The following is a 23,233-nucleotide window of genomic DNA, read 5'->3' on the forward strand; positions in this document are numbered from 1 at the left end:
GGGAGGGTGTCTTTTAGGGCCACACCTATGGCATATGGAGGTTCCCACACTAGGGTTCCAATCGGAACTGTAGCCACCGGCCTATGCCACAGCAACAGCAACAGCAACGCAAGATCTGAGCTGAGTCTGCAACCTATCCAACAGCTCACGGCAATGTTGGATCCTTAACCCACAGAGTGAGGCCAGGGATCGAACTCGTGTCCTCATGGATGCTAGTCGGGTTCTCTAACTGCTGAGCCACGACAGAAACTCCTATTTGGGCTTTGGGCTTTTTTTTTTTTTTTTTTTTTTTTTTGGAATGTCTTAAATTGTTTATTAGGTAAGAATTTTACAGACATTTCTTATTAGTGGTAACGGTGGAGCTTGAGAGTATTGTGCCTTCTCCAAGCTGCACGGCGGGAACCACCAATAGTGTGGTGGAACTTGTGGCCCTTTCCAAGGCTGCGGCTCTTTCTGCCTGCAGAAGTCAGCCCTCACATCTCCCTATGCTTGTGGACTGGTTTGGTGACCCACTGGGTGTCAGGATTTCTTCTGATATTTGGGCATTTTTAATAGGCATTTTAAGTTAGATCAAAATCACATACTCCATTTTTAGAGATATTTATATAATTAGCATTGTATCATAAATCCTTAGTTATTCTACTTTTCTTTAGTCTTTGATTTTTCTCCTTTTATTATTGCCTTTTCTAAAAACGTGTACTAAAAGGAAAATTATTCTTTAAGCACAATTAAGTTTGAGAAGGCTTCACTCTGCCACACTACTTTGATTTTGTGTTGAGTGTGATGGCTGAAGATGAGAATTAAAGACCAGTAACTGAGAACTTTGAGGTCCCATACACCCCAGTGTCAACACTGGTCCCACAGAGCACAGGCAGTATTGCTGCAGGTACCTGTCTAAGCAGCATTTTTTCTCTGGGAAACATTGATGGCACAACTCAGTGTGGTTGACTGGCAAAGAAATGTATACACTGTGGTCATATGTACACAGGAATGTGTTTAGAATACAACTGTGAGACTGAAGCCCACTACCAGTGTGTATCTTTTCAGAAGCGTTCTCACTAGTTAAATGGGTTTACGTTGATATGTCCACATCTTGTCCTGTCACCAGAAAGATGATAGATAATGAATATAAACATAGGCTGACTTCTTAACAATCACTGACCTATATATATGTATGTGGATTATCACTTGCAACCTTGGCTTTATTAGTAGCACCGTTCCCTAATCAACCAACCTGAAGACCACATGCAGCATTAAGATGCAGTTTTTCCATCAGTCATGCATGGCAACAAGTATATTCTATGTATCATGTGGAAATGAGATTTGGAGAGAACTGTAATTGTCTGGATTCACACATTCTACTGTGTGCTATATGGGAGGCTGAGATCTTGATGCGCCACTGTTGGGGAATGGAGGGGGTGGAAAGGTAAGGAAAGAATTGGGTGGGATTAATGTGGAAGTTGTTTTATTGAGAATTTACTGCCTTTTACAAAGGTAATAAACATTCATAAAAAGTTCGAAAACTTAGAAGTAAAAATCAGTGTCTTCCCCTCCGTTTCCAATCTCATATTCAGAGGTCATCACTATCCCATTAAAAGTTTGATGTGAATGTTTCCACAACTCTTATGCATATACAAAAAGATACTAAAAAAAAAAACAAACATAAAATGGGATCATACTGCATACACTCTTTTGCTACTTGCTTTTCTCACGACACAGTATATCATGAACATCTATCTTTCCCTGTCATTACTGCTGCAGTCTTTTTATTAGGTAACTGCTTTATAACATTTCATAGCATGTGTCTTATCATAGCTTATTTTACCATTCTCATTGATAGACATTTAAGGGTTTGCAGTCCTAACAATAAACTCAGATAAAGAGACTGAACATTAAACCTTTGGAAGATACTTGTGAGTTGTCCTCAGCGTCCTGGAGTCATTAATGATAACGTTTAAGAATGTTGTAGTTCAGCCAAAAATTCTAATAATAATGTAGGATTAATGTTTTAGGAAGTTTCCATCATTTAAAAATTTAAACTTCTTTTAAAAATTCGTAAATAATATGCACCCAAGGTAAAATCTCTTCTCCAGCACCATAGCGGGTATGGAAGTTGGATAATCTTTTTAAACTTATTTATTTATTCCTGTGGTTACTATTAGAATTTTAAATAATATATCTCTCGATATATATGACATAGCGTCTCTTTACTTCCCTGCCATGATAAATGAGGAATTTCAAGTACTTACATCACCAGCCATGCCTTCTACCTCCTGGGCTTTGTTATGATTGGTGTTGTTCTGATAGTTTCCCTTATAGCTTTAAATGTTCTTAGTTCTTAATTTTGGGAGGGCCACCGACTTTAGGCAGCACTTCTTGACTCTCCATTATGTTAAATAAGGACATCTATGCCTCTCAATGTCTGTCTACTTTTCTCCTTTTTATCTCTATTTAAAATAAACACTGTCAGGGAGTTCCCTTGTAGCATAGCTGTAAGGATCTGGCAGTGTCACTGCAGTGGCTTGGGTTGCTGTGGCTCAGGTTTGATCCCTGGCCTGGGAACTTCTACATGCCATGGGCATGGTCGAAAAAATAAATAAGTAAACACTGCCAAAGAATTTAACCAGTTAAAATTCTAAAAAATTGAAACCAGTAAGTAGAATTGTGACTATGAATCATCTATTGATCTCAGAAACAAGTAGTGTAAGCAGGTTTATAATAAACCCTTTTTCACTTAAAAGAATGTCAACATCAAGTAAGTTTTGGTGTTCTTAAATTGATTGTGCTATAAAACTGTGGAAAGTAATGTCACAGTTTAGTTTGCTTTAGTTATTCTTGCAATTTTTAATTTCTCTTTTTTTCTTAATGACGCTAAAAGCCTTTGTTACAGCATTTTTACATTTTAGTTTTGCTAACTTCCTACTCTAATTTGGACTAATGTGTCTTCTGTGCCTGTGACTACAGTCATAGTGGGATTTCTTTGCCTTTCCTTCCTAAGTCCACTCTTGTTTAAAAATTTAGTTTAAAATATATTTTGCCTCCAGAAACAGTGCTTGGGAGGTAAACTTCAAAATTCTTATGTCTGGAGAGGCCTGTAATTTGCCATCATGCTTGACTCATAGTTTAGATTTTGAATTCTAGGTTTGACATCCTTTTCCCTTCAGAATTTTGAAGGCTTCCACTGTCTTCTGCTGGTGAGAAGTCAGATGCTGTTCTGATTCTCATTATTCTGTGTGTAACCCGGTTTCCCTTCTGAATGTTTTTTACTTATCTGTTTATTTGGGCTGCACCTGTGACATGCAGAAGTTCCCTGGGGCCAGGGATCCAACCTGAGCCACAGCAGTGACAATACAGAATCCTTAATTGCAACCCCCTAAGCCGTCAGGGAACTCCTTGAATTTACTTATTTATTTTTCTTTCTTTTTAGGGCTGCGCTTGCCGCATATGGAAGTTCCTGGACCAAGGGTTGAATCAGAGCTGCAGCCACAGCCATGGCAGTGCGAGATCCAAGCCTCCCCTGTGACCTATACCAAAGCTTGCAGCAATGCTGGATCCCTAAGCAAAGCTAGGGATAGAACCTGCATCCTCACAGATACTGGTTGGGTTCTTAACCCACTGAGCCACAATGGGAACTCCCCTTGAATGTTTTTTAAATGATCTCTTTTTTTCTCTGGACTTTTTTTTTTTAAACTATGGATGTAGGTGTATTTTGAACTTCATCTTTATTAGCTCACTTTGGTCTGCAATCTCAAATCTTTATTCCATTCAAAGGGTTTTTCTTTCTTTGGTTATCATTTCCCATTGTCTCTGCTTGTCTTATGGAACTCGATATATGACTCTTTGGCCTCTTGGAGCTATCTGCCTTGTATTTTTCCTTCTTATTTTCTATTTCTGTCCTTTTCTCCAAGTACTGGGAGATTTCTTCTGTTTTAGCTTCCAGAATATGATCTTCAACCATGCCAATCTGTTATTCATCCCTTTTGATGAATTTTTTATTTTATCTACTACATATTCAATTTCTAAGACTTAGTGTTTCTCTGGTATTTTCCTTTGTCATAATGGTCTATTTGTTGTTTGTTTGAAATGCATATATCCTTTAAAACATATGGCATAGTAACTGAGGTGTGTGTGTTTGTGTGTTTGATTTGGTTGGGCCTGATGTTCCTGTTTGTTTCCCTAGGATCGCTTAATCTGTTTCTTTTCCTGGTGTTTCTCTTTCCTTCTGCTTGAATTTCTCAGATGTCCAGTAATCCTTGGTTAGCTAAATATTTGAATGAAGATTTCTGTTGGTTAATATAAGAAGCTATCTTTAATTTCTTTTGCAGTTGGGTAAGTCCACTTGCCCAAAAAATTCCTCTGCTCAATAGTAGACCTCATTGTGGACTGTGTGTGTGTGTGTGTGTGTGTGTGTGTGTGTGTGTGTGTGTGTGTTTAGTGAGCTGGATGGGGAAGGGCAGTCTTACAGTAAACAGACAACTGCCACAATTGCCAGAATAGGTGTATTGAATTCTGAGATGGAGTGTTTAGTTTATCATTCTTGGGAGGATGGAACTGCCCTTCCTTCTCCCCTCTCCCCCTCTCCTTTCCTCCCTCCCTCCTATCTCATCTTCCCTCTCTCTCTTCCTTCTTTCTCTCCTTTCTCCTTTCCCCCTTGCAGGGTCATAGTGAGTTATTGACATAAGCTTTGTACTGCTTTCCTCTCCAGCCTTAAGTCCTATTCTGGGATTTCTTCTCAGACTTACTTTTGCTTTGTTTAGAAAGCCGTTGTCCGGCTTTAGCTGAGGGCAACTCTTCTATATAAATGGGAAGTCAGGAGTAGGGGCCTGGACAAGTTGCTGTATGGAGAGTTCCGCAGTTACCCTCGTTACAACATCACAGCCTTTGTCACTGAGCTGTCATGGAGCCTAGAGTCTTTTTAAGGCCCCAACAGCCCTTTGTGAATTTGGGTTTTATTTTTCTCTGCTGTGATTTATTCATCACTGAGCCCAGTGATTTTTGGAGAATGCCCACATTTGGATTGAAGTTTTGTGAAATTTTCATAAAATTTATGGTCAGTAACAATCTTGGGAAATAAATGCATCCACTGTAAATCTTTGAAAACAATTCAGGAAGGGGCTTGCGTACATAATTTCACTTAGTGAAATCATGACTTATTCTAAGACTCAATTCCTTCTTCACATTAGTGACCTTAAAACAGTTTCCCTTACATCCCTCTTGGTATTCTTCCTACTTCTATCATTTCTTCATTTCATAAGAAATTTTGTTTTTAAGTTTTTAATCATGTATTTGTAGCTTAAGGTAATCCATGACATTTAGGGGTTTAGAGATAAGTGATCAATTAAAATAACTAAGACACTTGACTTAAACCTAGTATTTTTCCTGTAGATTTTTTTTTCCTAGAAGTAAGTTAATATTCTTTAAAAATAGGAAAAAAAAGTAGAGTTTTCATTTGCTTAATAAATATAAAGGAAAGTGGTTGGTATTAGCTCAGTATTAGAAATTCCATTTTAAGTGTAGTGGAACCTTTAGTATTATCTATCAGAAGTGTTATCTGTCTGTCTTTGTTATTAGAGCATAGTCAAAATAATTCAGTAAAGGCAGTGAGGGCCCCCAAAGGTTTTCTAGTTCTGTGAGATAAAAGGCATTAGATCAAGTCAAGTACATATAGGTTGGGAGTTGGTAATTAGAACTCACTATTTTTTTCCCTCAGGGCTCATTTGAAGACTGAAACTTAGCAAGGTCTTAAGTAAGAAATCTCACTTTTAGAAGTACTTTCATATTGAGCCATTTTCTGCTCTCCCATACTCTGTTCTTGGCAGTGACAGCTTTTGCTGAGTAACTAACTCTACATGGAAATATCTTTCCTTATGGTGAACTTTATCAGGGCAGAGTTGGATCAAAATAAGAGCCTTTTTTTAAAATTTGACTACTCAAAATGTGTGCTAGGCATGATGCTAAGTGCTTCATACATGTCATTCAGTTCCTGAAACAACCCAATAATTGAGTAATCCATCTTAGGCATGAAAATGTTAAGGCTTAGCAAGAGTTAAGTAAACTATATGATGCCATAACTGGTAAATGATATCAGAAGTTTAAACAGATAAAGTTTACTCCATTTCTTTTTCCTTTACTATTAACCATTGCATAGCACATGAGCACTGAGTATAAAACCTATATGAACTAAATTATATTTAACATACCCTTTCCTCAATTACAAATAAAGCTATTCTGACACTGTACCTGTGTGCCTTTTGGAAAAAGCTCATTTTATCTCTTGGCTGTTTCTGCCAGAGATAGAAAGGTATAGCAGATTATATATAGAGATGAGAATTGTGATTCACTCTTTTTTTTTTTTTTTTTTAAATGGCCTTAAACACAGCATATGGAAGGATTGAACATGTGCCTCCACAGCAGCCAGAGCTGCCGCAGTCAGATTCTTAACCCAGTGTGCCACAGTGGGAATTCCATATTCACTCTTGACATTGCTCAGAGAGAAGGGCAAAACAAAACATTGATCTTTTTTTTTCCCCTAAGAACATACTTTTATTTTTAATTTTGTCTATGGCCACACCAATGGCATATGGAAGTTTTTGGGCCAGGGATTGAATCCACGTTATCAGGCCAGGGATTACATCTGTGCCACAGCAGTGACCTGAATCACAGCAGTGATGACGCCAGATTCTTAACCCACTGCTCCACAGCGAGAACTCCCAGTTTTGTTTTGTTTTTTTTAATTTTATTTATTTATTTTTTGTCTTTTTGCCGTTTCTTGGGCCGCTCCCGCGGCATATGGAGGTTCCCAGGCTAGGGGTCCAATCGGAGCTGTAGCTGCCAGCCTACACCAGTGCCACAGCAACGCGGGATCCGAGCCGCGTCTGCGACCTACACCACAGCTCACGGCAACACCGGATCGTTAATCGTTAACCCACTGAGCAAGGGCAGGGATCGAACCCACAACCTCATGGTTCCTAGTCGGATTCGTTAACCACTGCGCCATGACGGGAACTCCCCAGTATTGGTTTTTAATACAATGTGTGTGTAGATGTATGTTTTGCTCTCTTGGCTTTGTATCACACATTCATTCCTTCAACAAAGTAAAAGAAGATGGCAGATTTTAAACACCTCCATGAGGAAATAATAGTGTTCTTTCTAACATGTGAAGTTTAATTTAAGCTGGTTTGGATTTTCACATTTGCTAATAAGCATTACTTGGTTTCCATATTTCTAGAATACATTTTTTTTTCTTTCTGAGATCTATGGAGAAAATTTTGAAGAATTTTTGTATGTCTTTATTTCATTTATAATGGCCTTGGCTAAATGCAGAATTCTAGATTCAGAGTTTCCACCCACACTATCAAGATCTTGTTCCACTGTTTTCTTGCAGCTAGTGTTTTGATAAAAGTCTTAGGGTAACTGCGGAATGTCCCTCAATTGGGATTTATCTGATATTTTTATAACATGATTGGTTTTGGTTTTATGGGATTTGCGGAGGACGATCAGAGCTAACGTGCCATTTTTATCACATCTGAGTATACATCAGAGGTGTATACTGTCAACGTGATTTGATGTTGACGTTGATCACTAGGTAGAAGCAGTATTTGTCAGAGTTCTCCACTGTAAGGCTGCTCTTTTTTCCCCTCTCTACACTGTTGACGATTTGAAAGGAAGTCATGAAGCCCACACTTAAGGGGTTGGGAACTATACTCACATAATTCCATGGAAATTATACCCAAAAACCTGTTATTTTGGAATTTTTCATGTACGAGACACTCAACTCTTCTCCTCTTATTTATTTATGCACTACTGGATATTTATTTTATTGGCATATGTTTTCACTGTGATGGAAACTAGGTAATATAACCAGCTCCCAGTTGAGGTTTTCTCCGTTACCTTATTTCTGCTTTGAAACAAAAATGAAGATAATTATCAAGATCCAGTTGAAGTGTAATGTCATATCGGAATATTCATCTGTAGGAAAAATTCTTAGTTATAGCTAAAAATTACACAGTCTGCTAGGTGATAGATATTCACCCTCAGCAGTATTTAGGAGTTCATGTAACCTTTTTGTTCTGATATAGGTAAATTTCTGTAACTTTGCCATTGTACCTTCCTTTCTTCTAAGAGGTGAGTAGAAGTAGATGGACAGGATTATATAGGGAACCACATTTACCAAAGTGTACAAATATACCCAAGAAGATTCTGGCAAACTCAGAGATTCAAAGTACAGTTGATGCTGTGCATGGCTATGAATGACATGGGGTTAATTAATTATTTCTACTTTGATCAGGATTATGGGTTGCATTTATGTATCAGGAAACTTTCAACTTAAAAAATTGCCTCTTTAATATGACCAGCTAAGTGAACCATATTTCTACCTTGTTTTCAGAAGGAAAGCTTATCCTGGAAGTATTCTAAAGTATTTTAAATGGTTTTGCTTTTTCTACTGTAGAAGTTTCAATCATGGCTTGGCTTATTTTCATTCTTGTTAAGGTATCTGCTCACACTAATAACTTTATTATTAATGCTGCATAGGTACTGCTCTTTCTGGTAGTCATGCTCATTAAAAAAATTTTTTTTTCCTTCTTTTTTTGCCACACCTGTGGCATATGGAAGTTTCTGAGCTGCAGCTGTGACCTACACCACATCTTTGGCAACGCAAATCTTTAGCCCACTGCCCCAGGCCAGGGATTGAACCTATGCCTCAGCAGTGACCTGAGCTACTGCAGTCAGATTTTTAACCCTCTGTGCCATAGCAGGAACTCCCTGCTCATTTTTTAAAGGTTCTTTTTTCTTTCTAATTTTTCGAGTGACAACTATGTGCTTTTTTTCTTGATCTTTTAAAGGAATATTATATCATCTGTATATTGCTATTGAATTATGAATGTGTGCAGAAATATTTACTAGAGAACCTTTTACACACACATACACCAGCATGCCCTTATAAAGGACTTTGCTGCTGCCTTCTGCATTGTGTGGGACACCAAGTATCTTTAATCTCAGACAAATGGCTGAAGTTCCTTGTAATATTGATTTTTAATATCCATCATTTGGGGGAGTACAGTAGCGATGAGGCTGAAAGAATTTGGTTGTTGGGTTTTTTCCCTTTAATGTTCTTTGGTAAATATTCTCCAAAATAGCCTTCTATTTTTTTGAACACTTTAAATTTTTTGAAAAGCTAACCAAGAGGAATTTCCTGGTTGGCACAAAACATTCTGTAGAATTGCTTCTTTCTGGAGTTCCCGTCGTGGCACAGTGGTTAATGAATCCGACTAGGAACCATGAGGTTGTGGGTTCAATCCCTGCCCTTGCTCAGTGGGTTAACGATCCGGCGTTGCCGTGAGCTGTGGTGTAGGTTACAGACGCGGCTCGGATCCCGAGTTGCTGTGGCTCTGGCGTAGGCCGGTGGCTACAGCTCTGATTCAAACCCTAGCCTGGGAACCTCCATATGCCGCAGGAGCGGCCCAAGAAATAGCAAAAAAAAAAAAAAAAAAAAAAAAAAGAATTGCTTCTTTCTGGTTGTAGCAGAAGAATAGAGAGAATTGATACATATTCTATGAACTGTCAGGCAGTGCTTCAGGGGAGAAAAATGTAACTTTCCCTATTGTATCAGTAGTCATCTGATTTTTTTTTTTCATATCCCCAAGATTTTTTTTAAATACATTTTTAAACCTGACTCAAATGGAAATTGTGCTTTTCTCTGTTTATACCCTTTCCTCACATTAGTGTATGTGTTTAACAGCAGTGTGACATGAAAGTTTCAGCAAAGCTTATGTCTGTATATGTTTTTATTGGACTCAGAAATTACATATTTAGTCATATATTCATAAACTTTGTAATCACTTTATGCCAGAAGTAGTTACGTGGCATTAATGCTTAATTTTCAATTTTACTTGACAAGTTCTTTTAGGTCAGCCTTTGTCAGTATCATGTGAATACATGACACATAAATAGAAACCATTAGCTGCATATGCAAATTAAATGTGTGCATTAAGAGGAGATTGGCAAATTTCTGATGTATTTTCCTCCTATGCCATTTTTGTTGTTGTTGTTTATATACTGGATGCTCTTCTGACATCATATGTTTCACAGTTCTTTATAACCTGACAAACACTTGGGTGTTACCACTCAGCTCTGTCAAATCCTTATATTTTGCCATACTTATTTCTGAATGTTAAAAAGAAGAACACATTACAGATATGGTTAAAGGTCCCTTTACTTGCTCCTCTCCACTACACTTCTCCTTCTTCAGAAGTGTCTGCTGACCTGAATTTAGATTCATCACTGCCAGACCACATAATAAGCTAGCATTTCAAAATTGTGCTTACTGGTCTTTGGGGACTTGGAAGTACTGTAAGAAAAAGAGACTCAAGATGAAATTCTCACCTATAGATCTGTAATACATATACCTACACTGAAGGTTCTCAGACTTGGGAAGAAACTTGTTGGTTTCTAAAATTCAGCATTGCCTAGCTATCTGACCAGAGAAACCCTTCACCCCTTGTTCTGTGCACTATTGTTGCTTGAATATGCTTCATGTAAACACTGCCAAGAGGTGTACTCTTTGCAAAATTGATTTTCTATTTAGTTTTATAGTTCTTAACTAATGTTATTTTCTAGACTTAGATGACAAAGATAGTAATTACTTCCAGTTGGTGTTCAGTGTTGAATCGAATTTAAAATCATTCTGCAAAATGGGAAGGTACAATGTTAATAAATTGCACATTCATTGACCAATGTACAAGTTATTTATGCTCCTTAATTTTTAAAATTTTTGATTCTACTCATCTACTGAGCTGTCTGGCTGTGGACCATGGCAACACATACCCTTTGCCTTAAACTAATCTGTTACATTTTATGTTTTTGTGGCTAGAAGTAGCCCAAGTTTGTTGTTAATGTTTGACACAGTTTTGAATAACAGTTCTTCAACTGTTAATGTTGTACAAGATGGTACTTGAATTTTGTTTGCTTTTTTCCCTTCTTGTATTAGAAAATCTTGGTGCTTTTTGTAAGTTATGTAAAAAAGAAATTTTTCTTAAGATTTGTTCATATAATGGTCTGATCCAGTAAAAATAAAATGGGAAAATGGACACTATTTCTGACCTTGAAATAAAACTCTGTATATTGATTTTCAGACTGTTCACCGAACCTTGGGATCATATGCATTGTCTTAAGGCAGGGCTTTTTACCTGTGTAGGATAATAGGTCCCTTAGGATCTGATCTGGTGAGGCTATGGAGAGATGAGGTTCTTAAAAAATGCACAGGCACGCAAAGTTTACAAACAGTTTGACAGGAGCCAGGCGTCCTCCTCCTATAAGGAAGAGTCTAGAAACAGCCCTGTTTCCTTACTGGCTTCAGCCCTCACTGCACTACATTTTATAATTCTGAGATAGGAAATTATTAGTAAAGGAATGCTCCATTTTCTACAAAAGTCAGTCTAGACCTGTTCATCAAATAACTGAAGACTAAACCATCTATCCTGTTATTCTTAGAATTTTAGGGTTCATTAAGGGGTCTACATCATATTTCTAGATCTCCTCTAAAAACACCGACCACCACCACATTAAGCATTTTGTCATTGATTAGGAAAAAATCTCTTTTGCATTCCTCACTTTGCTGTTTCAAGCATAGTTGTTTTTTCTCCTTTTGTGTGTGTGTGTGTGCGTGCAGAAAGGTCCCTAAAAAACTTGCATTAGCTGTTTGCTAGCTTAATTTCAGTCTATATTTGTAAAACTTTTTTTTCCCTAAGTATTAACTTAAAAGTTATACCTGGATGGTGTGATTCTGCAAATACTCTCCCCGTGTTCACTTCTGTTTCTTTTGGCAATCACATGTTTTAGAGACAGAACACTCAGGAGGAGCCCAGGAAATGTTTATTGAGCACAATTACTTTTTGTTTGTTTATTTTGTTTCATTTTTTGCCTGTTTACAGCCACATCCATGACATATGGAGGTTCCCAGGCTAGGGGTCAAATCAGCTAGGGCCCTACGCCACAGCCATGGCAACATGGGATTCAAGCCACGTCTGTGACCTACACCACAGCGCAGGGTGACGCTGGATCCTTAACCCGATGAGTGAGGCCAGGGATCGAACCTGCGTCTTCATACACACTAGTGAGTTTCATTTCTGAGACCCGTGAGGGGAACTCCAGCACACTTACTTTGGATTAGTGAAAGATGAATGAATGTGTGAAAGAATGCTCAAGTGGAATAAGCACAGTTATTGTTTACCTCCCCATTCAACATAAATTCTAGTGCACAATTAATGGTTGCTTTCTGCAAATAATTATTATGAAGTAATAAACTAAACAATTCTGATATGTCACACACGGCCACAAAGCAGTGTCACCTATATCCCAGAAATGCCAGAACCCTGAGGGAATGTTTTGGTAGCTAAGAAATGATGCAAAACTCATTGCCCTCGAGGCTTAAACTCTGAAATTAACCTAGGATGGTTAGATTAATTTGGAATTTCTTTGGGTGGAGTTAGGTCATTCCTCTAGTCTTAATAAGACCCTCATCTTCAGAATTAATCTGATTATTAATCAGATAGTTAAAATAACTCTTATTTATGTGTTAATTGTTAGATATTACACCTAATTTCTTTCCTTGTATAGTTCTGAGAGATGGATAGAAGGTGTATAGAAGTTGGCTTTCTGCACCCTCCTCAGTTCCGTTTCAGAAAGCAAAAGTTGATTGATAAGTGAAACAAAAGGAACTATTGCGCCACTTCACTTGGATGTTGTATTTAGTGAGATGAGGGAAGCCAGGAATGGGTAGAAGGCAATGCTGGCCACCTCCGGCCACTGGCCTCACTCCAATAGGCCTCAGTTTTCTCTTGTAAAAATTACAAGGCTATGTAACTCTGCAGGTCTTTCCAAGCTCTAGTGTCAACTGAAGATAAGTTTTGTGTTGCTATTCATTGTGTAACTGAGATAGTGAATAAAAATAGTATGATCATGGGAATTTAAGGAGAAACTTTCTCTAAAATGGCTAACTGCAGTCTAAACTAGGGTTTCCAATAGGACTTCTTATGATGAAAGAAATATTTTCTGTTTATTAAATGCCGTCCATTATGCTAGCCATTATGCATATATGACTGTTGAACACTTGAAATGTCATAGTGTGACCAAGGAAACTAATTTAAAATTAAAATTAATTTAAATAGACACATGGGGCGAATAGCTACTACATTGAACAGTGCAGGATAAATTTATAAGCATTAGGTATTTATAAGCATTTAAAGGGAATTTCACACATAGATTTATCACGGCAGTCTTATTCACATATAATGATGTACAACTGGGACTTTTTAAAAATTGTATTTTATTTTTTTTAGGGCTGCACCTACGGCATATGGAAGTTCTGAGGCTAGGGGTTGAATCAGAGCTGCATCTGCTGGCCTACGCCACAGCCACAGCAATGCCAGATCTGAATCACACCTCAGCCTACACTGCAGCTCAGGGTGATGCTGGATCCTTAACTCCATGAGTGAGACCAGGGATCGAACCTGCCTCCTCATGGATACTAGTCAGGTTCATTACTGCTGAGCCACAACCGCAACTCTTGGGATATTTTAGAAATAATCAGTTTTACTGTCAGGTCTCAATATTGAAATCTTTCTTTAAGCATATCCCCCATTTCTAGTTGCAGTCAAGTCTGGCTGAGGTACTTGTGATCTTTCCCAGGGATCCTGGGGTTCTTACCTGGTAACCATGTGCCTACATCACTAGCTTCTTAAAGCTCTGCTGTCCTACTGAGGATCATATGGGTTTACTATAGTCCACCTATAGACTCCTGTCAGTTCCCTGCAGGGCTCCGCATTGTTCTTGTGTTAGGCCTTAGAGTGTCTGGAACAGTTTGGTGGTGGTAAGAGTTTTTGTATTTTTTTTATGAGCTCGATTCCGAAAAACTTAAATGCCACTTTAAAAAATAGTTGGTCTCTCGTTGGCAAGAAGTTTTCAGTCCTAAAATCTTAAGCCATTAGCAAGATTTTTTTTTTACTGCTAAAATATCAGGTCACGAGGCTGTGAAATCAGCTGTCATTTGAATGATTTTCCATTAAGTCTGTTATTAATTGCTTCACTGTTGCAAATACTACTACATTCTTTAAATTTCCATATTTGGGGATAACAAAGAACTTTGATTTTATCTTGAAAGTCTGAACCTTTGAAATGATAAAAATTGGTGTAAAGGCATTCTTGAAGGTTAGTGGTTGAAATTGATAACCCATAATATTCTTGAAACTTAACTCAGCAATACCAAGTGCAAGAGCTTTTGATGAAAAAAGCATGCATCCCTACTGAGGCTCTGAGGCACATCTTCCTGGGACCATAGGCTCTGGTTAGTTACGTATTGGCAAACAAATGCACTAATTCATATCAGTCATTCCTTTGAGTTTTGAATAGAAGGAAATCAGAGGCAGTTGACACTGAATAAAGTAATAAAAACACATTCTAAAAACTTCAGGAGAGTTTCCACCATGACTCAGTGGGTTAAGGATCCAGCATTGCCACAGCTGTGGCATAGGTTGCAGCTGTGGCTCAGATTTGATCCTTGGCCTGAGAACTCACATATGCTGCTGGTGTGGCCAAAAAAACTCCCCCCCCAAAACAAAAAAACTTCAAGCAGTACAGAAGAGTAAATGCCTTCTTATTTCCATGCCATTTCTTCTAAAAAACTAGTACTGGCTTAAATTTTCTTTTTTACAGATGGGGCTAAATTATGCCTTGCTTTTCTGCTTAAATTTATTTTTGTTTTTCATTTATTTATTTTTTTATGACTGCACCTGTGGCATATGTAAATTCCCAGGCCAGGGATTGAATCTGAGCTGTAGCTGCAACCTACACATTGGCTATGGCAAAGCTGGATCCTTTAACCCACTGCACTGGCCGGAGATTGAACCTGCACCTCTGCAGTGAACAAGCCACTGCAGTCCGATTCTTAACCCACGTTGCTACATTGTGAACTCCTCTGCTTATATGTATATATATTTTTTGTCTTTTTGTCTTTTCTAGGGCCACACCCGTGGCATATGGACGTTCCCAGGCTAGGGGTCTAATCGGAGCTGTAGCCACCAGCCTACGCCAGAGTCACAGCAATGAGGGATCCGAGCCGTGTCTGCAACCTACACCACAGCTCACAGCAACACCGGATTCTTAACCCACTGAGCGAGGCCAGGGATGGAACCCGCAACCTCATGGTTCCTAGTTGGATTCGTTAACCACTGAGCCACGATGGGAACTCCGTCTACTTACATTTTTTATTTATTTCATTTTTTAATTTTTTTTTGTCTTTTTGCCATTTCTTGGGCCGCTCCCGCAGCATATGGAGGTTCCGAAGCTAGGGGTCAAATTGGAGCTGTAGCCCCGGCCTCCACCAGAGCCACAGCAACGCGGGATCCGAGCTGTGTCTGCAACCTACACCACAGCTCACAGAACGCCAGATCCTTAACCCACTGAGCAAGGCCAGGGATCGAACCTGCAACCTCATGGTTCCTAGTCAGATTCGTTAACCACTGAGCCACAACGGGAACTCTTGCTTATATTTTTTAAAAGTCAGGCTTTTTGAGGAATAAGTTACATGTGATAATGTTAGGTGTACAGTTCTATGAATTTTGACAGATATATATAGATATAGATATATAGATATACATATATATACACACACCATAATCAAGATCTAGAACATTTCAGTCCCTCCAAAAAGTTCCTTCTCACTGCTTCATTTTTGTAACCACCGCTATAATCAAGACACATAACATTTCTATCACTCCAAAGTTTCCTCTTTCAGTTTTCACAACTATTTTGTATTCAACTATATAAATTTATCTTAATTTTTCTAAATTTTCCTTCATTGATTAATATTTTGGTTGTTCCCAGTCTTAGAATTCAAACAAGATGCAATCGCTGTCTTTGTATATACATTGTGGTGTGCTTTTACAGCTACTAACATAGGGTAAATTCCTAACAGGAATTATAGAATTAAAAGACTGGGGAGTTCCCGTTGTGGCGCAGCGGAAACAAATCTGACTAGGAACCATGAGGTTGCAGGTTCGATCCCTGTCCTTGCTCAGTGGGTTGAGGATCTGGCATTGAGGTGAGCTGTGGTGTGGGTCACAGATGTGGCTCGGATCTGGCGTCGCTGTGGCTGTGGTGTAGGCTGGGAGCCACAGCTCCAATTCAACCCCTAGCCTGGGTACCTCCATATGCCGTGGGTGCGGCCCTAAAAGACAAAAAGACAAAAAAAAAAAAAAAAAGACTGTGAGAGGGGTTCCACTGTGGCTCATCAGGTTGAGAACCTGACATAGTATCCGTTAAAAAATGGGTTTGATCCCTGGCCTCACCCAGTGGGTTAAGAATCTGTATTGCCATAAGCTGTGGTGTAGGTTGCAGTTGCAGCCTGAATCTGATGTTGCCTTGGCTGTGGCATAGGCCTCAGTTGCAGCTCCAGTTCGACCCCAAGCCTGGGAACTTCCATGTGCCACAAATGTGGCAGTAAAAAAAGAAACAAAGACTATGAGCATTTAACATGCCAAATGTCCTCCCCGAAAAATAGTATTAACTGCCTTTCCAACCAGTTATGCACTGTAACTCTTATTAATACTGAGTGTCACCCATTTTAATTTTTGCTAATTTGATGGATAAGATATTACCTAGCATAGTAACTTCCATTTTTTTCTCATTTAAAAAAAAAATAAGTTCACACACACAGATCTAACCCATGTAATTTATGGTTCAAACCATAATATCACATTATAGGAAATGTGAATAGAAGAACTTTACCTTTGTTCTCACTATCCCAATATAATTTTCATTTCCTATTTATTTGTATCTACATTTTTGTAATTATACATATACATTTTTATAATCATCCTTATATGCACAGTTTGTGCATGTATTGTTTGCTTTTTAAAAGTTAAAGTTTTTTTTTCCAAAAAAAAGTTAGGCTTTTTAATAAGCATTTTTCTTTATTCCCAGAATCTTCATTTTAATAGTTATATATTCAATTTTGGGGCTATGGCACAGTTCTAAAAATTTTTATACTTTTTTCTCTTTTATGAACAAGGCTTCAAATACCATCTTTTAAAATAAAAGTATTTTAAAAGTCCTTTAAAATTATTTTCTTAGAATAATTTTTTTTTTTTGTCTTTTGAGGGCCACACATGCAGCATATGGAGGTTCCCAGGCTAGGGGACTGATTGGAGCTGTAGCCGCCAGCCTACACCACAGCCACAGCAATGCTGAATCTGAGCCACATCTGCAACCTATACCGCAGTTCACGGCGACACTGGATCCTTAACACAATCTCATGGCTCCTAGTTGGATTCGTTTCCACTGCGCCACAACAGGAACTTCTTAGAATAAATTTCTACTAGGCTGATTCTTCTGATCCACATATATCACATTGATATGAGAAGGTCAGATTTTATAATTTGAAATAGTTTTGTCACTTCATTGGGAATTCAGTAAATTTTTTCCCTGGAAAAGGAAGCAGTTGCCTCTCAGTTTGCTTCTATGCTAGCTTAATCTGTTTATTTTCCTCTTTTTCATGAAAACTTACAAAAATGATATATGTTACTTGTGGAGATTTCATATCCACTTTCTAGTTAACCCCCTGTTACTTAGTAAATTAAATTCTATCATTGAATTTTTTTCTCATTAGAGCACTCATGTATTTCAATATTAAAAAATTAGTGAACACTCTTCACCCTGTTCCCATGGTACCCAGTTCCCCTCCTTGAAGGCAGTTAATACCAGATTCTTGTGTATTCTTTCAGACACATTTTATGCATTTTTGAGCCAATGTATGTGTTTCTCCTTTAAAGCCACAAATATTTGCAAGCTGCACATACTTTTTGTATATATTCTGTTAGATTATTTTACTTGTTTGCAATTAATTTTTAAAAAGTAGATAATACATGTACATAGCACAAAAGTAAAATAATGTTGGAGTTCCCTGGTGGTCCAGCCTTGTCACTGCTGTGGTGCAGATTCCACCCCTGGCTTGGGAGCTTTTTTTATGCTGTGGGTATAGCCCACCCCCCCCCCCAAAAAAAAGAAAAAAGTAAAATAGTGTAAAGGATTGAGTGGTTCCCCTTCTATTTCAGTACCTGTCTGCATGTGCCAGTCCGTTGGTGAGTCTTTATTCATAGAGAAACAGATAGGAAGATACATATTTTTGTTTTCCTTCTCTAACTCTTAAACTAACCTTTCACATGTAGGCAGTATACAATAGTTATTAAGAGCAGTGGCTTGGGGTTCCAGCTCCCTACATTTAGATTTCTGCTCTGCCACATATCAACTGTATAATCATGGGCAAGTTATTTGTAATCATATAATCTGCTTTGCTTAGAATAGTACCATATAGAAGAAGTATATGTGTTTGCTAATAGTATTTTTATTATTAGAGACAGTGAACAATACAGTTCTGGTCAGTTTGATTTACATTAGTAATGTATATGGATATTCATTTAATAGAAAAGGATGGATAGGAGTTCTCATTTGTTTAAATTCTACTTAAATATTTATTTATTTATTTATTTTTGTCTTTTTAGGGCTGCAACCCGTGGCATATGAAGGTTCCCAGGCTAGGGGTCAGATTGGAGCTGTAGCCTCTGGCCTACGCCAGACCCACAGCAACACCAGATCCAAGCCCCGTCTGCTACCTACCTCACAGCTTGCAGCAATGCCGGATTCTTAACCCACTGAGCAAGGCCAGGGATCGAACCCGCAACCTCATGGTTCCTAGTCAGATTCATTTCCGCTGTGCCACGACAGGAACTCCTACTTAAATATTTTAGAAAACAAAATTAAAGCAGCTAAATTATGTTTTGTTGTTCCTTTCTTATGGGTTGATAGTTTTTTTTATTTGTTTTTTTATACACTTCTTTAAACAGATATACTTTTTTTTTTTTTTTTGTCTTTTGAGGGCCACACCCTCGGCGTATGGAGGTTCCCAGGCTAGGGGTTCAATTGGAGCTGTTGCTGCCGGCGTACGCCACAACCACAGCAATGCCAGATCCGAGCCTCATCTGTGACCTACACCATAGCTCATGGCAACACCAGACCCTTAACCCACTGAGCAAGGCCAGGGAATCGAACCTGCAACCCCATGGTTCCTAGTCGGATTCCTTTCTACTGCGCCATGATGGGAACTCCCAGATATACTTTCTTTATGTCATAAAAATGCTCCAGGGACAGTGAGGGTAGGGGTGACAGCTAAGAATTTATTGTGTAGTGCATCACATTTTAAAAGTGCTTTCTATTCAAATTTGGTTTAAAATATATTTGTATATATACATATATACATGCGTATGTATATGTATAATATATATGTATAATGTATAATGTGTGTATAATATATATGTATAATGTATAATATATATGTATGTATATATATATGTACATACACACGCAGATAGTATTTAATTTTAGTTGATACTGACCCATAAGGTTTTTAAATTCCCTGGCTATATCTTTTTAGGATCAAATTGTTAATAACATTAAAAGTTCTTAAGGCAAGCAAGGGGCTAGGGGACTGAATTGTATTTCTATTCAGTTTTTCCATCCTCACTTTTTTTTTTTTTTTTTTTTGTCTTTTTGCTATTTCTTCGGGCCGCTCCTGCGGCATATGGAGGTTCCCAGGCTAGGGGTTGAATCGGAGCTGTAGCCACTGGCCTACACCAGAGCCATAGCAACGCAGAATCCGAGCCGTGTCTGCGACCTACACCGCAGCTCACGGCAACGCCGGATCATTAACCCACTGAGCAAGGGCAGGGACCGAACCCGCAACCTCATGGTTCCTAGTCGGATTCGTTAACCACTGCGCCACGATGGGAACTCCCTCACTTTTTTTTAATAAAATATTAAGGTAACAGCAAAATCTCTTTCCCCTTTCCCACATTCAGATCCTAGTTACAAAATAATATGTATTTATTGTAGGAATTATAAAAATAGAAGACACAGAGAAATGAGGTTATCTTAAAACTATCACCCAGCTTAATATCATTTCTGTTAACTTAGTATCTAGGCTTCTTGCCTTTTTTTTTTTTTTTTTTTTTTTTGTCTCTATAGTGATGTGCACACATAGCCATTCATGTTATTAATTTGCCTTTTACAGTAAGGCATCAGGAATGCCATACACACTGGTTTTTTTTTTTAAATAAACTTAGTATCATGAACATTATTATCTGTATAATTACCATTTGTAGTAGGTACATCATATTCCATTGAGCACATATGCCATACTGAAATTATTTTGTAATATATTTATTTCCTATTCAAGGGGGTTTAAAAATAAACTGTATTGGTAAACATCCTTGTAAGCTAATCTTTCCAGACACCCGTTATATCCTTATGATCAATTCTGAGACATAGAGTTGTGGGATTATTGTACTTTGCATGCTTTGAATACACATTTCCAAACTGTCCTCCAGATAGCTGGTATCTACCTAGTGCTTACCAGCATGGGGAATGCTTTGTAGATAAATCCTTGTCTGTTTGAGATGTGAATTCCCCTTCTCTGCTGGGGCACAGTCACTCTCCAGTACATCCAGAACCGTCTCTTTCTTCACTACTTGCTTGTTTTTCTGTCCTTCTGTATCCTTCCTCCTTCCCAACTCATACTTCCTAAAAGCTGGATTTGATCCAGGTTAGAAAAGGAGCTGTTTCAAAAGCTGTTTACCTCACTGTTCACCTGCTTCTTAGCACATTTGCTATATAAAATACTCTGAGGCTCTTTTTGTACAGCACCTGGGTTTTCAAAAATCATGCTCATTTTTTCCCCCAGTTTTATAAATTCTGATTTTCACTTCAGCGATTTTTATTAACAGTCTGTTACATTTTGAAGTAACCTTATGCTCTAGCACAGTGGTTAAGAGAATGATCTCTGTATTCTTGGAGACTAGATTCAGATTCCAGCTCCTGTTCACAATTTTGAGGGGATTGAAAGAGATGATGCTTATAAGTGCTCAACACACTGCCAAACCATATAGTGAGTACTCAATAGACTCGCTTTTATTATCATTTCATCTGACATACGCAGTGAAGCAGGATTATGTTTCTCCTGCATTTCAACAAATGGGATTAGAAAGATGGAATACTTTCCTGTTATCACATCCAGAAATTGGTGTCTAAATCTCAATTTAGGACTCTTGATTTATAGGAATTCCTGCAGAGTGGGAATGCTAAAGTGAATGACAAAGAGTTCCTATCACGGCTCAGTGGTTAACGAACCCAGCTCATACCCATAAGGACATGGGTTCGATCCCTGGCTTTGCTCAGTGGGTTAAGGATCCGGCATTGCCATGAGCTGTGGTATAAGTCACAGATGTGGCTTGGACTCCGAGTTGCTGTGGTTGTGGCATGAACCAGCAGCTACAGCTCTGATTGTACCCATAGCCTGGGAATTTCCATATCCTCGGGTTCGGCCCTAAAAAGACAAAAGACAAAAAAATAAAGCGAATGATAGTATTGTGTCTAGGAATTAGGACAGTACATTGAAGGTCATGAGGAGTTTGAAAAGCTTTTTCTTTTTTTTCTTTTTTAAGGCCGCACCCTTGGCATCTGGAAGTTCCCAGGCTAGGGGTCAGATTGGAGCTACAGCTGCTGGTCTATACCATGGCCATAGCAACATGGAACACCTCATGGCAATGCCAGATCCCCAACCCACTGAGCAAGGCCAGGGATCGAACCCACATCCTCATGGAATCTAGTCGGGTTCATCAACTGCTGAGCCACGAAGGGAACTCCCTTTTATTTTTTATTTTTTGTCTTTTTTTGGGGGGGGGGGCGCACCTGTGGCATATGGAGGTTCCTAGGCCTAGGGGTGGAATTGGAGCTGTAGCTGCCAGCATACACCACAGCCACAGCTGTGCAGGATCCGAGCTGAGTCTGTGATCTACATCACAGCTCACAGCAATGCTGGATCCGTAACCTACTGAGCAAAGCCAGGGATCAAACCTGCGTCCTCATGGATGCTAGTCAGATTCATTTCCGCTGAGCCCTGACGGGAACTCCTGAAAAACTTTATATGCTGGGGCCTTGAGAGGTGCAGCTTCCAAAAAGTCTTGACTGGCCTAGCAGCAAGTAGGCGAGAAGAGGAATGGTTCCTGTGCATCGTGGTATAGAAAGAGAGGTTGCTGTATCCCAGGTCTTCCAGATGCAAAGACCAAAGAGTTAATGACTGAGCACTAGGATCAAAACATTTAATAGGTTTCTCTACTTTGGTTTAAAGTAGAATGGAGTCCTGCTTTAAACATCTCTTCTGATTATGTTTTTATCTTGTTTCCAACAGGGCATGGTGCTGATGTGAAATGTGTAGACTGGCATCCAACAAAAGGGTTAGTTGTTTCAGGAAGTAAAGATAGTCAACAGCCAATCAAGTTTTGGGACCCCAAGACTGGGCAGAGTCTTGCAACACTGTAAGTGTTACGAGCTTCACCTTGGCCCCTAAACAAGGAGAACAAAGCAGCTTGTATTCTTTAGCTTTTAGCTTTCGTTCCTCATATTCCTGGAAAAAGTAGTATAGACAGCAGATGGACTTTTGCTTATAGCCCTCTTATTTATTAAATATGATTTCTCTCTAAATTGCTAATAAAATGAAGCTTGATTTTTCTCCTGCCACATATATCTAAATTAAATTTGGGTATCATGGGGGCAGAGGGATGGGGAGGAGGAGGTGGTTATTGCTAATCTAGCTTACCATCTCCTCATTATAATAAATTTTGGCACAGTGTGGAGTTGCTATTTATTAGACACAGCCCAGCTTTCTCCATCTCACTACATCTATTTATAGAGAATTTCCCCTCCATTTTTGAATCAGTTCTCATGTTTTGTGTGAGGTGTTTAGTTAGTTATGATGCAGCCACATCATAAAATTTTCTCTTTGAATTATCTGTAAATATTCACAGTTCTATCAGTATGTTTTGTTTTGTTTTTTTGTTTTTTGTTTTTTTGCCATTTCTTGGGCTGCTCCTGCGGCATATGGAGGTTCCCAGGCTAGGGGTCTAATTGGAGCTGTAGTTGCCAGCCTACGCCAGAGCCACAGCAACTCGGGATCCGAGCCGCGTCTGCAACCTACACCACAGCTCACAGTAACACCAGATCCTTAACCCACTGAGTGAGGCCAGGGATGGAACCCGCAACCTCATGGTTCCTAGTCGGATTTGTCAACCACTGCGCCACGACGGGAACTCCCTATCAGTATGTTTTTAATGTTTTTTTGGACTAAGCA

At 38.8% G+C, this 23,233-nt stretch overlaps 1 protein-coding gene across 9 annotated transcripts in view; it reads left to right on the forward strand.

Annotated features, from left to right (window-relative positions):
* Nucleotides 1–23,233, forward strand: part of WDR33 (WD repeat domain 33) — a 119,213-nt gene that overhangs the window by 73,777 nt on the left and 22,203 nt on the right. For all 9 annotated transcript variants that reach the window (XR_014829006.1, XR_014829007.1, XR_014829004.1 and 6 more), the window contains exon 8: nucleotides 22,295–22,421. Coding sequence is in view for 4 of the 9 variants with exons in the window: in XM_021075457.2 (XP_020931116.1) it covers nucleotides 22,295–22,421 (127 nt within the window). In the remaining 5 variants the exon portion in view is untranslated. The remainder of the gene's footprint in view (nucleotides 1–22,294; nucleotides 22,422–23,233) is intronic.

The sequence above is a fragment of the Sus scrofa genome, chromosome 15 (assembly GCF_054392235.1).
Source record: "Sus scrofa isolate SSC_HxYL_T2T_F1_AM1 chromosome 15, Sscrofa_HxYL_maternal_Yorkshire_Landrace_v2.0, whole genome shotgun sequence".
Taxonomy (NCBI): Eukaryota; Metazoa; Chordata; class Mammalia; order Artiodactyla; family Suidae; genus Sus; species Sus scrofa.